This window comes from Lipophrys pholis (assembly GCF_963383615.2).
Source record: "Lipophrys pholis genome assembly, chromosome: 13".
NCBI classification, from domain to species: domain Eukaryota; kingdom Metazoa; phylum Chordata; class Actinopteri; order Blenniiformes; family Blenniidae; genus Lipophrys; species Lipophrys pholis.
In genome coordinates this window covers 17,280,002-17,294,656 of record NC_137632.1, presented here as the reverse complement: position 1 = coordinate 17,294,656, position 14,655 = coordinate 17,280,002, and the positions used below count along the sequence as shown (strand labels likewise).

The window sequence follows — 14,655 nt, the reverse complement described above, 5'->3', positions numbered from 1 at the left end:
AGACAGATCGAATGGCAGTCAATCAAATATGTGGGGATCGTTGCAATTTTATATCATTATGATTAATTCGTTTTTGAAGGTTCAGGGACCAGCAGAAATCAGAGGGTGTAGTTGAAATAGTCCAGCACACGACCAGGGATCCTCAAAGTGTGGAAGGATGAGCCCCCATACAGAGCTTAAACCACGCTGTGTGTTTTTACGTGCATGTGCCGAATATTATTTTTCGCCCCACACTGAAAAGGTAAAATAAAGGATTTGTCAAGATTACTATCACCAACTTGTTTTTGTGTTCCCTCTCGGAAATTTTGCACTTCAGACAGATGCACATGCAAAAACACCCTTCCAAAGATTGGAGGGGTGATTTAACAACTTCACACTAAAAATGTATTAGCCGGTATAACAACTGGAAGGAGATGGTAGAAAAGGGGAACGTGCGAGAGCAACAAAAACCCCAATGAACCAGATGGCAATAGAAGGGACTGTGTGGGTGGGGCGGTGATCTTTCAAAGGATATTCAATCTATTTAAATCACAAGACAGCTTGATGTGTGATTTGCATCTGCAGCTACACACATAGGCACCGCCTCGACATGAATGAAAGAAGCACGCGAGTCAGCAAGAAATACACACAAATCCTCTTAATTCACCTGAACACTCAAGAGAGATAACATTTCCTCAACACACAACTATTGATAATATATAACTATGTGTAAGCTCGCACGCTTGCCCGAATGCGAGGGTGTGAGTTTGTGGGAGAGTTTATCTGGGCACCGAGCGAGTGACAGACAGCCAGCGACAGATAAAAAGCTGCTGCCAAGAAAAGTCTGAAAAGCTGAGAGATTAGATGACAGCATCTGCAAAAGACCACAGAGGACTTTATCCAAATAGATGCTTGGAGGTTACTCTGAAATAAAAAATAAATAAATAAAAATAAGAAATACATGTGAATCCCGTTCATGGCCAAGAACTGTGTGGACCAGCTTACTGATGTACTGATGGAAACATTCAGACAGTATAGTAGGTATTAGGTTTTACATTAGTGGCTTGGTAAGTAATAGAAAAGAAAAACATTTGATCTGTTTTAACTAACCTTATAAGGCAGCTTCAACTATGTTGTGTCTGTGTAAACAGGTGGCATAACAACCAATAACCAGTAACACAATAACTGCCAATTATGGAACGATTTTGGCCATTCTGAATGTAATAAAGTCAATAGAGTAATAAACTGGAAAAAAGACCATAAACGAGAGTGTTGCAGTGTATGTATCCTCAGTGAATTAATATAATGACCATCCCATCCACTAATGGGGCATTATAACAATAGGTGAAATTTCTTATCACATTATTGGCAGGGTAGTACATGATTCTGATTAAAATACTGGCAGGTATTGCATTAATGGTTGTTACAGGGGAAAGTTCATGCATCTAGGAACTTTAGAAAATACCAGCTGTGTAAGAGTAAGCACCCTTTCCCACTTACAAACATTGACACGACCACAAGAAACAGCAACAGCAACAATGCATACGGATGCAATAATGCTTGTGAAGTCAGCGTTATCCATGGATGTTGCTCCAACTTGTATTGAAATGCTGATGCTTTAGTTCGCCATCAGGCCATGCAGGATAATGCCACATCATTATTTCCTTTCATAATGTAGATGTACACTTGTCATCATGTCGAGTGTCAATTTAGTTCCACGCAGCTCTCTGAAATGTTCCATTTTCCCAGTAGATTAAAGTGTAAAAGGATTAAGATTTTTAACCATTGTAATACAAGACCTTATCATCTTCCCAGTAACTCATTGGCACAATATTACCATCTTCAGTATATCAGCATGGGCGTGAATTAACAATGAAATGCATAAAAGGCCATTGTAGATCAAAGTTTGCACTTTTTTTTGCTGTTCCTAGCTCCAGACAATGATTTCCTTTATTGTCTTTGGTAGTTTTATCCGGATTTATAAATCTCTTCTCATGTCACAAACTTCTCTCTGAGATTTTACTGCAACCTAATAAATTGGGGTCAAACTGCAGAAAACTATTTGAAACAATTCAAAGTAACAAGGTACAGCTTAAACTTACAGTCATTAAAGGAGGGATTAAGCTATAATTGACCTTATCTACCCGTGGGCTGTATTAGTAGCACTGCTGTCAAAATACAAGAACATTATCGTACATATCCCGGCACAACCATACTACTTAAAGGCAAGACGCTTATAACACAATCACTTTTTCACATTGACATATTTGAGGTTTTTCCTACTAGAGAAGTACCGGTACCGAGCTATAACCGAACCAGCTGTTATTGTATTTGCCTTCAGAAATCCTCCTACAACCTCCAATAAACAACAGTGAAATCTCAAAGGCTCAAAACCTTCACATTTTTATGATTCAATAAATAACCATCTGTACGGTGAGGTATCAGGTATGATAAGCGGGAGAATACAATAATTTGGGTGAACTCATCAATTAGCTTCAGCATCTGCTCTGATGATCAAGTTATGTCTTTCTATTATTCAAACGTGGTTTATTGTTATCGAGGTGCTGCTTAAACCTGGCAGCAGGGCGTAAATATCACAAATGTACCCAGCGAAGCACATCGGGGTCACGCGGGAAAATGATTTCTTGCTGCGTAGCTATAATAGGTGAGGCCCCTCAAGCGTAAAACCATTCGCACAGTTTTAAAAGTCACCAATCACTGATAACACTACAATTGCTTGTAATTGTAATTGCCATTGCTATTCTCTATTTACCACATTCCCACAATGTGTATAACAGTTTCAAGTATATGCAAAAGTAGATTTCCTCGAATTAAAACGATCCTTGTTTGTAAAAATTATTGAATACATCCGGCAGCTGGAAAACACTCATTCGATGAAATAACAGTATTCAACAAACTCTCTGTCACTTGATTTATCTTTGACTAAAATGTTTAAAATAAAACTTTCAACAAGAGACATGGTTTTTGTCAAGGTACGGACATAACCTGTTATAATGAGTGATTGTGCTCACCGGATCACCATTTTGAGAATGAAATAGCTTTAGCATTAAAACAATAGTGTCAGGGGGAGTTTGTGAGAAAAGGGATGCAGCTCTGCAGCAACATACTTAGAAAGGGTTTTTAACTCATTTGTCACTGGATGTAACCACATTTAAAGACGAAATAAGGCACTTTTCAATATTTTGCCAGTTCAAATTGAATTGAATAGGCTTTTTGAAAATGAGAGTTGAAAAAAGGAAAACATGGAATTGGACCCGATGCGGTAAAATGAGTTTGACACCACTGTTTTAATGTATGAGTGAGGGTTATCATTATTACTATTTTTAAAATCTTCATTCAAAGCAGGGATTTGTACCTGTAATGTCCTGGAAAATGTAATTAATGTACCTGTTGCTGAGGAATTCTATTCTACCGTGTGGTCAGGAGCTATAATCCACTTGTTCACGCTCGGTAGGCCTATAATGAAGTTCTCTGCCTTTCTTGATGGCTATTTGTTCTGGGCATATAGGCATATGGTGTGAGCTCCCTTTGGCAGCAAGGCTGAGGCGATTTTAGATACGACAGACATAATGTGGCTGTGATGGATGGAGACCATCGAAGGCTGCGAGATCAGCATCCGTTTGGTTCTTGGTATCAAAGGCTGGTTATTGCATGAGCAGAAATATCTTGAATGTTTCCGTGTGTGTGCATGCTTGTATGTTTGTGTGTTGAGAGGCGATGAACCCAAGAGACAATATTTGTAATGGCCACCCCGCACACTCCTGCATGGCAGGTCTGCATGTGAAGTACTGAAGAGGTGGGACTGCTACATGAGAGCAGCCAGACGGAAATAATGAAAGGTGCTCTCAGTTCTCTCGAATGCTGCCGCACTGATGAATTTTAAAACATATTTGCAGAAGTGAGCTTAATTAATGACCATGAACATGAGGGACACTCATTCCCACCTGTGGCTCCGGATCCCCTAATAACTTTGCTCATATTTCATTACTTTAAAAGCTACAATCCCAAGATCTTGTCTGTTTCCAATTCAGGCGTGAGTTTACAGTATACATTTGACAGCCCTTTTTTTTCTTTCTCCATAATATTCTACACATAACACTAACATTACAATATTTGACACTATCTCAAAAATACTTGGCAGGTAAACATTTGTCTCCATACTGCAATACTCGGCTTCCCGCAAGATTAGAAAAGTTACACCCCCATTCAAATAGAACTTTTAACTTTCACTTCCTTATTATGCAAGACAGCGTCTCCTCCTTAACTAGAAGTCGACAAAATTTCAATCCAGTGGCTCATGGATACGGTGTCCTTCTTACGGCTTGAAAAGATATTCTCTAAGGACCAAGCTCAAGTGCTTATGCCCTTTTTCTTTTTTTCTGTCTTTTCTGTTTTCTCTCTCAATATAACTTTGCTGTTTGTGACAATATCCATAGTTGTTGAAATATGCATGCCAATACCGAGCCATATATATTCTTTGATAAAAGGCAGGCAAGTAACATCTTTTTTGTAATTAAAGACAATTAGGTTCACTGTGGGAAAAGCCAAATTTGGCTTTAGAACACTTTTGTGGGGTAAGTAAATCATTTCTTTTGTTTTATATGGGATTTGATGAGAGAATAAGGAACTTCTATCCTTTAAATGAGTGGCAGTAAAGTAGAAAAAAAGCCGAGCCCAGAGGCTTGACCCAAACCCCCAACAGAGACAAAGCAGAAACAGACAGAAGTCTCGCAGTCGCACTGTCACTTCAGTGGAGAGTCCTCTCTTCACTGTCACTGCTGCAGACAGCTCCGACTCTCCCACAGAGCTGCGCCCCTACGCCACTCGGCTCCAAAGGGAAGATGCTATCTCCCTCCAGGAGATGGAGGTGGTGGAGCTGAGGGACAGATCTACCGCTTGTCCTGAGCCTGACAGGATAGGTTGGTGCTGACAAGCTTTACTGCTTGTTCGGGTCTGATTGGAGCCAGGACAGGAATGCTATTAACATGAAATGTTACTCGACTTCAAGCAAAAAGACGACATAAATCAGTTAAAGTACAAGTGAAAAGGGACACAACAAAAATTAACTGAATACTACTCAGGCCTGAGTACAGTTTTCTTTATTAAAATGTATATTTTACCACATCCTTTCCTTTATTGGGTGTGCTGCTTTAAGCGCTGATGTACATGCTTCAGTGAACTTAAAACCAATCACGAGTTTTAAAACTACAACAGCCCTGCAATAGATTCAGCATCAGTATGATTGAATTTCAGCATTACACAGACAAAAAAAAAAGAAACAGCAAACATGAAACAATGTTGGACAAGTTTCTGGGAATTACTTTCTGTAATTACTAAACAGTCACTAAAAATATACAGTAATATTTTAAAGTACTCACACTTTACTTCTAATCCTCGCCTACGAAATACGTCTAAATAATGTGTCAGCTCTGTGTGGGTTGGTTTAATGACTGATTCGCTCGTTAGGTTCAGCTGAAGTTATATGAGTTCGCTGTGGAAGTCAGACCGTGTTGCACATGTTATTTTGGTTGAGTCGATTTAATAAAGTGTGGCATTTTCAACTGCAAGTGCTTGACTGCACACGTTCCCACAAGGGGGATACAATCTTAAGCGGTCATGCAGAACTCAGCATAACACCTGTGATTCGAGGGACCCAGTTAGTTCAGGATCTAACAACCGGCACATGTACCAGGGAGGAGAGGGGCAGCTCCAACTCTTTTCATGTATAACTCAAGTAACAGGATCATGAAAACTTCAGTAATTGTCACATTGTGTTCATGTTACTTCGGAGTTTAAGCCAAAGGTAGGGGCATTTCAGTGGTGCATTACTTGATGAATCACTCCCAGAACTTTTTAAAGAAGTAACTGCCATACAAAACCTTAACTTGCACAACACTTTACATCGCCAAGGCTGACATCTCTTGTATTACAATCCAATACTCTGCGTGAAACTGTCGGAGAAATAAACAGAATAAAAGCCGAAAAAAAAAAAATCCTGTATCAAGGCATAACAAATTCATCAAATTTAATCACACTCCGAGGATGAACTCTGAGCCACAAAGATGTTTTGATTTTCAACCAAAAAAAACTGAGTCAACTCTCATTGTGTAAAAGGTCATTCGTCATTTACTATACCTGCGATGCAAGTTTCAATCACTGAAATGTTTACAGAGTGCTTTTTGCCCATCACACACCAGAAGGGAAAGTGTGACAATAACCCTAAAGAGATGGAGGCGTCGTGAAAAGCACACATTGTCTATTCACAAATACATCTCTATATATTGACAGCCCCACGTAGTATTGCATCGATAAAGAGTTTAACTTAGTAACAACTTGCAGTGCAGTTTAAACATGTGTACAACTGCATGGGACAACCACATGGTCATGCACCAAAGTATGGTATGACAGGTATATGAAAGCTTAGCTGTAGAAGGCATCTGAAGATCCGGGGCCACTTTGCATTTGGTCTCCAGCAATGACCAAGGTGAGGAAGTCTGCTTCACAGCAGACCTGAGAATGTGCTGGTACGTTTCAGTGCTGGTCAAAGAGATAAATGCAGGCCTTCACAGTCTGACTGGATCATCTATCCATCTCAGAGAAATATAGTACCTTCACTGTACAATAAAGTAGATTATGTAGAAGTATGGAGGAGTGGAGGAAGATGAAGATTGAGGATTGCCTGGAATGTCAGGGGGAACTGTGGTGTTTGCAGCTTTGCTAAACTTTATAGCAGCTTATTACTCTTTCGGCCTCTTTTAGCACCATACCATGTTAATATGGGTCTTTTTAAATTATTACTGCAGCACCTATTTTTCCTGATGGTTTTGGTTGTTTTGTTTTCTGTCTTTCCTAAGAAGTTTTCCTTCTTACCATGAACACAGACGTGTACTATGGAAGTGACAAGCGGTCTTTTGTAATTGTGATTTATACACATATGAATTGCATTCTGTTGTATAAGGGGCATCTGAGAAGCAGCATTTAACTTGTGTTATCTCATATATTACAATTAGTAACTGTTGCATTAAATTGTTTTGAATGCATGGACGTGACTGTGCTTTGGTAAATTAAACCACAACTTGTGTAAAAAAAAGGCGTTTGCATTGCTATTAATGATAATTAGTTCCACTGTATGGAAATATGTGTTTATTTCTATATTATAGTTTTATAATCCAACTCATTTGCACAACTGTCATATTAATCTCTTGAAAAAAGAAAGTATCATTCAGCCTACAGTCATTTTGGAAGGATAATTAGGACATTTGCTTCATGCCATTTAATACGGGCATAACCCATAATCTCCAAGTTTTAACGGCTGAAAGACTCTTGAAAGACTCAGTACATTAAGAGATCCACACTGGGCATTGATCAGTGCCGCTTTGACAAAAAAAAAAAACAACAACCAAGTTTTAAGAGTCAATGTGGCCGCTCCATGACTGATTCTTTTCCTCTGCCTGGGTCTGATCAGCATCTGCATGAATTATGCAGAAGATTTCAGATTTTCTGCCTCAAACGTGATGCGGGCCAATGGTGCTGCCTCAGTAAATTTTTAATCAACATAGACTACCTCCACAGCACGACAGAGAATATATTTGGCCAAATAAAGCGGCTAACAGAAGCGAGGATAGCGTGACCGAATAACTTTTGTGGCGAGCGCGCACCCTCACATCAATCTACTGGAGGGAAAAGTGTGTGTGTGTGTGTGTGTGTGTGAGTGTGTGTGTGTGTGTGTGTGTGTGTGTGTGTGTGTGTGTGTGTCTGTGATCACATATGAGCCTTCTTCTCTTTGAAGACTTAACATAATCTGGGTTGCCAGATTAGAGCAGGTGTCAGAGGGCCACGAGCCGTAGGTTGCCAGATTGGGCTTTCGCAAAGTGAAGTCTGTGGGATCCTGGACACTGATAGACAGAGCAGATAACATGGCGGCTAACACTGGCTGAGGGGACAACAAGGAGATTTAGGGAGCGACTGTTGACCTCTGCTGATGGGGTCAAGCTGTTCATTAAAGAAATAGTGACATGCGCCTTTATCAGTCTTTTCCAGTCGTATCCTCTGATCCCCTTTATCCTCCTATCCCTCTGTCTCGCAGGCTTTCATGTTGTAAAGAGGCCGCACACAGACACAGACACACGCGACGAAGCTATCGCACACAGAGACCTCGGTTTCTTTCACTGTTCTCCAGCCTGTTTGAGCATTGTTATACTGCATATTATTTGTACACACATCGGCGAGCAATCTGCACACCCACACAGCTCAGCGAATAACCTTGCTTAAAGCTGTAATCATAACATTGGTGTAATTCAAACCACTCCTCTCTTGCCCCAACATCCATCACATTCACCTCACTCAGGCACATACGTCTACTGCAGAGGCAACAAAGGGCTCAGTGGAAATCATTGGATTAATAAATATGTCAAGAAACTTAGAAAAACTGTAATGATTGACAAATCTTTTTATTTTCTAACATGTTCTCCATTTTCCAGTGAAGCAGATGCAAACATAGGTACATATCTCAAACAAACCGCATCGTGGAGGCCAATATGTATCCTTACTTACTGTATGGAAAACATCCTTCTGTGAAAGCTGTGAGACTGAAGCCTCTCATCTTTCTCAGGCAGCTCAAGTACATTTTTTGAAACTAAAAGAGAGTGAAAGTCCCTCCTACACAGGGCAGAGGGACTGCAGATATGACAGACTGTGATGGGGTCTAAAAACATTCCAGCTACTCTTGTGTCTGCTTTTAGTTGGATTCAGGTAGGGGAGGTGGGGGGGGGGGGGGGGGGGGGGGGGTCCACCTTGTGCTTCAATGCAAAAAGCCAAAGGGCTTGCTTTAGCTCTTGGTGCACCTGGTGTGTGAGTTTTTAATAAAGTAGGGACACATATCCGCCTACACACAATCAGATCGCATCCACCAAAATAAGACATACACCATAAATCCCTGCTGTACAACAGCAGCTTTAAGCTTTTTGTTGTCACAGGTGATGGACTCAAACTTCTTATGACATTTGAGTCATACCGACAATAAAGGGTTCCTGTGTATGGTGGCACATCTTGACTGTCTGCTGTTCGCTATCATATCACTGAAGTTCAATGCTCACTTGTGGAATTTCAACGTGCAAGTGCAGGCTGCAGTTACCACTGCAAGCACCATTCATTTCCCACCCTGAGGTTGAAGTGCCTCTACAGACTGGGCCAGTATAACTTGTGAAAACATCAACATGGGGTATTAGAAACTGCATTGACAGGCATTGCAGGGAAACTGTCCGAGGCTCTATCATATACAGTGCACTCGTCATGTTGGTGTGAGCCAAACATAACGATTGTAAGAAAACAAAAGACGGAAAAAAAAAAAGTATCACCACCTGCATCTCATTTCAATCTACTATTGAATTCTGAGGCAGTTGTGAGTGAATTCAGCAGCAACAGAGCTGTGTGTTTTGTTCCCAGCTGCAATGATGAATGGTTTTGGTTTTGCCAGTCCTTTGATTCGCACCTGGCATGAGTACTGAAGCATTGCACAAGTCCCTGCCAACGTGGACCAAACAGGATTTCTCACAAACAAAATTGAGATAATTTATACTGGTGTCCATAACACAGCTCCATGAGGTTGTTTAAAATATTGGAGAGACTAAGAGAATTTCGAATGATGTTGTTGTTGTTGATGATGACAACACAAATGACATAGTTCTATGATGTCACGATGAATAAAGCTGCCCCTTTTTCCTTTCTGTCATATTAGAACTTAAAGTAACAAAACTTTTAGGGAGTCACAAAACACGCGAACTGCATGAACTGATCAGTTACATTAATTAAGCTGGCAATGCTATCGGTATTCACTGTTAAATAAGCATTAAAGGTTATCTATAGGATGTTTACAGTGTGACATGCTCCTATAATAACAGTATGCATGGCAGCAATAAGTTATAATGTTGTTATGATTACTAAAATGTAAGATATCACTTGTTACCTGGTCATTTTTGGTAAGAGCCTCTCTCCATCCTGTTCACTGAGTGGACATTGAGCTGTATTATTAGCTTCACCTGAGGCTGTTGTGTCCAGTCAGGAGCAGCTCTGGCACTATTTCAGTGTACTCCTGTATACTGCTGGAGCTCCAGGCTAATTCATGGAAGCATGAAAGATGCAATACATACGCTGGCTTGAATAAAATTTGGCTTATTTGTGTGACACCTGTTGTCTGATTCTTCCTCTCAGTTTATATATATATATACACACACATATATATATATATATATATATATACCCCTGTGCAGTCTTCACTTACTTTACATGTCTACGTCTCTTCAGAGGTTTGATCGATGAGTCTCTTATTATTCCAATTGCTGTTTTGCACACAGACTGTTGAGACCAGGTAAAAGCTCAAGCTGTTTCATACGGGCCCTGCCGGGACATTGTTGTCCTGGTTGAGTGTCCAATCCTAAATGTTGAGGGTATTTTAAGCCCAGCAGTAATTTCAGCTTGGACAAAACAAGTGAGTGCCATCCCGCCCATATTGCTGTAGAATTGTACGAAAGTGTTTGTGATAGCTGTATTCTTGTCCTGCCCAGAAGGGGAGAGGATATCAGGGTGTCTATATATGTGAAAACATTATTTTTCCCCCCAAACAATGATGAACATGAGAAGAGTTTTACAAATCCGGATAAAACTACCAAAGACAACAAATTAAACTAGACGACATTACATTGTTGTCATGGTTTTGTGCAACACTGAGTTGTCCAATCAAGAACTTTTTCTCTGAAGAAAATTGGATCCTAAAAGATAGTAAATATTGCATGCATGTGATAGAGCAATATGTTTGCGCCACATCCTTAGCTATCCTTTCAAATATATCTTTTTAAATACTTTGTTGTGAAGCACAATATTACAGTTATTGGTTATCTGAACCTTAAATTTCAGTAAATTTGTAATTGGCATCCAAGCTAACTGATCTTCTTAAGTTTGTGTTTATTTTCCATCTGGGCAACTTTAAGAGTTACATCAGTTGATTACCTGCTACACGGTGCAATGAGGATGTCATACACTTGGGTAGAAACGTAAGTCTGACTGAGCAAGGTCACCCTCCACGTGATTGTTGGTGACCACTAAAACACCTGTGCCTCCAGGTATTAAATAAAGAATGCTAAAAGAGAAAGAGCTATTGTTATGGTAAGATTTCTGCGTAGGTAAAAGGGTTTATACTGAAGTAACTTTTCACTTTGAAATCTGTGAACTACTCTGAACCATTCGACACTGCACTGGTACCTTTTAGTTCATTGTTAGAAAGCAGTTTGGAGCAACGATCAGGCTGAATGTGAGATTGTGTCTCACTTTCCTACAAATGACTCTTGATTTTAAGCCCCGATCAAAAATATCATCATGATTTTTCCTCTCTGACAGCCAAAAGTGTTGAATGTTATTATGCAACGCATGCCTTTGTTAATGTGTTTAAATGCATGTGTCACACCAGTTGGGTGTTCAAACTGGTGTTGGTTTGCATTTGGTGGACAAATTCATTTCAATTTTCGAACAGAAATTCATTGTGTTTTACTTTAAGTTACTAACAAGAACCATTCATCACAGTTTTTTTGCTTTAAAATGCAGCCTGACATTTGCATCAGAGTGGAGTCCTCAAGAGTCTCTATGGAAATGCCAAAACATTAAAATAGGATGTGTTTTATGTGACACAGTCCAGGGATTTGTTTACTATATATTTTTGTCTGCGTTTGTGAGCAGTTCCGTTTATGATTTGTTCGGCATCTTCAGAGTGAAACAAACAAACCTCCTAAACGTCACACTTCTGAAATATAGTCGTAAAGTGCTGCTGATTTCTGTCTCGGATGGTTCCACATTGTTGTACAAAAACAACTGCGGTTGTGAGTTTGAGATGACTGATTTACGTTTGTCATTCTTCTGAATATTTATTTGAGTATCAATATCTGTGTGCTTCATTAAAAAGACCTGTTGTGTCTTGTCAAGACTAGATACCTGTATGTAACAATATATAAAATTAATAGATATTGTAATATGTCTTAAAATAGCTGATTGTGGTTTTGTGGCAGAGGATTATTTGAGTCTTGGCACACAAATATAACACCAGTCCTTCCTGCACACACACTTCTGTTGTTCTTATCATCCTAATACCCGCCTGCACTTCCCTCCTCTTGCTGTAGTGGTATCCTCTGTCCAAAGGCAATTGTTGTAACAAAATGTAGCGTAAGCTGTGCCAATGCCCACGAGGCAAAATTGAACACATACATTACGGTAAGCCAACGAATATAAAGCTTACAGTCACGCTTAAATGGATCAGAGTCCTCCTTAAAGGTATTTAATGCACTTGTAGTTCTCATGCAACGACAAGTCAAAATGTCTCCTGTTACAGAGGCTCGTTTTCTCTTACAATTTAACACACACCTTTTTTATGGGAAACACTACAGTACCCATAGTTATTTTTTCCCCAAATGCTCATCAAATTTATTGTATCTAAAAATTGTATTCCATTCTAAGTTTCTGTTTAGTGGCATTAGTGTCTCCCAGAGACAGCTAAAAGCTCTGCATCTTCAGTTCACAGAGTGGATCTGCCTACATTTCTCCTTTTATTTGCTAGAAATGAGTAAACATTAAAATGGCGACAGCTTAACAAGTGTCCCAGTGTGACTTATGAAGGCTGCTCATCAGGATTGTTTTCTCTGTTTCAATGTCTGCAACAAAAAGTCAGAGATTGAGTGCAAAGTGAAGAGGGAGGATGAGATATCAATCAGTACATCCACTGAAATGAAACGTTGTTATGTGAGTGGGGGGACAAGCAGGTCCACCAAACCAAATGACAAAACGTGAAGTTAATTTGGAGAGCAAATTCAAAAACAGAGTCGCTCCTCATTCCAACTTGTATTCATTCACCTCGTCCAGCACGTTCTTTTCCTCTCTCCTTCAGCAATCTCCTGAAATAGAATCTCAAACCTGACTGCGTCTCCTTTTAGTTAAGCTTTCGACTCTCAGGACGTCCCAGACGAGTCGAACCAGGCGACCCAATCGATCACCTTCACCCGCATTGATCTTCATCACTTCAGTACAGTCTGTTCACCTCAAACTGAAAACTCATACGGTTGTGGAAGGGTCCTTGACAGTAAAAGGTTTGTCATTCCCGTAGAAAATAAAGAAAGATAAAACACTTTTAAAACACTTTTTCTTGATGTACAACGCTGAAAAGTGTGAATGAACGCTTGTGTTGTCTTGGTGGCCACAGTGATCAGGATAGAGGCTACAATATAAGACAACATTATGTCTATTGGTATGGATTCCTTACAAACACCTGAGAACACAGGAAAATAAACCACAATGTTTGATTTCCAGCTCAAACGTGAGCGCACACTCAGTGACGCAAATTAATTCTTAACCAGCTGCAACAATCTTGAATTACCGATTCAAACTTTTTAATTTACTCATGACAAAATGATGGAAAAGAAATCTACTTGCTGACATAACCGCATATCTCATCGACTTAGCCGGTAGATGTCAGCTTGAATCAAAGGAATTCATTAAGGAAATTAGTCAGAATAAAATCAATTTGAAAATGTAAGTGTAGCCCTCAGCAGTTTCCTGCTTCCTATACTCTATGCATGTTCACAATATAAACAGTGTTAATTTTCAATGGATACTGAGTGTGATGCATTTAATCTAATACTATGACAATAATGGATGCAGCATTTGTTGTCCTTCATTTTTGTTGCATTGCAGTCGGTGGACTTGCAGGTTTCAAATCTTGGTCCAGTTTCTTGAAAAGGACACTTTGAAATTTCCCCATCTGTGTCTTTTCCATAGATGCCAAGGTTGGTTTCACCTGGCATTTTTACAGCTGTAATCGAATGAATTTGGCGATGTTTTACAAGGGGAAATTTTAAACAGTACCATTGTGATTAAAGGGTTAAAGAAAAGAAATACTCCTTCAATATTCCTGTGCGTGATCCTCAAACTGCAGTCCACAGACGTAGCCATCATTTCTTCATACAAAGCAACTGCCAGTCATGATGCTCCTGTACTTTTTAAGAGCTGACAATAAAACAATCTTCATATAGATAACATTAAAGATGATCAAAAGACAAGGTTACCTCAGTTCATTCATCAGGGCTGAAACATAGGTGCTTGATCTGTGAAACTGTACATATGTCCAATAAGTTAAAAAAAGAAGTAATAGGTGAGAAAAACTGACTGGGGTTATATCAATGTGGACCCTTGAAACATTGAATCAAGTTTCAATAATTTCATAGTGAAGTTGTCATTAATCAGAGTTTTAATATTGCCAAAATGTCAAATGGTTGGAAAGTATCATTAGAACAAGGATATAACATTGTAGTTTGCAGATTTACATTCTAGCTGTATGAAGTCTTGGGCAAATATGCAGTCAAGTTTTCAAGTTTCAAGCAGATAAATGTGATTTCTTCTCACCTTCCAGTGATGAGGAGGAAGAGCGTGAGGATGACGAGAAGGGTAAAGCCACCAACCGCTGCGGTGACGATGACCAACACCTGGCCTTGATCAGAGGCAATGTCTGACGCTGAAAGTAGTGGAGAATAAATGTGACGGTTAGAAAACATTTTTTGATGACAAGAAGATGATGGTCAGTAGTTAATATTTGAGGAAAAGAAGAGGATTGAGGGAATTGTG

General features: G+C 39.6%; 1 protein-coding gene across 2 annotated transcripts in view; it reads right to left on the bottom strand.

The window, feature by feature from the left end:
• Window positions 1–14,655, bottom strand: part of epha6 (eph receptor A6) — a gene marked incomplete at its 3' end in the record, with an annotated part of 170,410 nt that overhangs the window by 15,165 nt on the left and 140,590 nt on the right. For both annotated transcript variants that reach the window (XM_080478240.1, XM_080478241.1), the window contains exon 8: window positions 14,437–14,545. In XM_080478240.1, coding sequence (XP_080334366.1) covers window positions 14,437–14,545 — 109 coding nt within the window. The remainder of the gene's footprint in view (window positions 1–14,436; window positions 14,546–14,655) is intronic.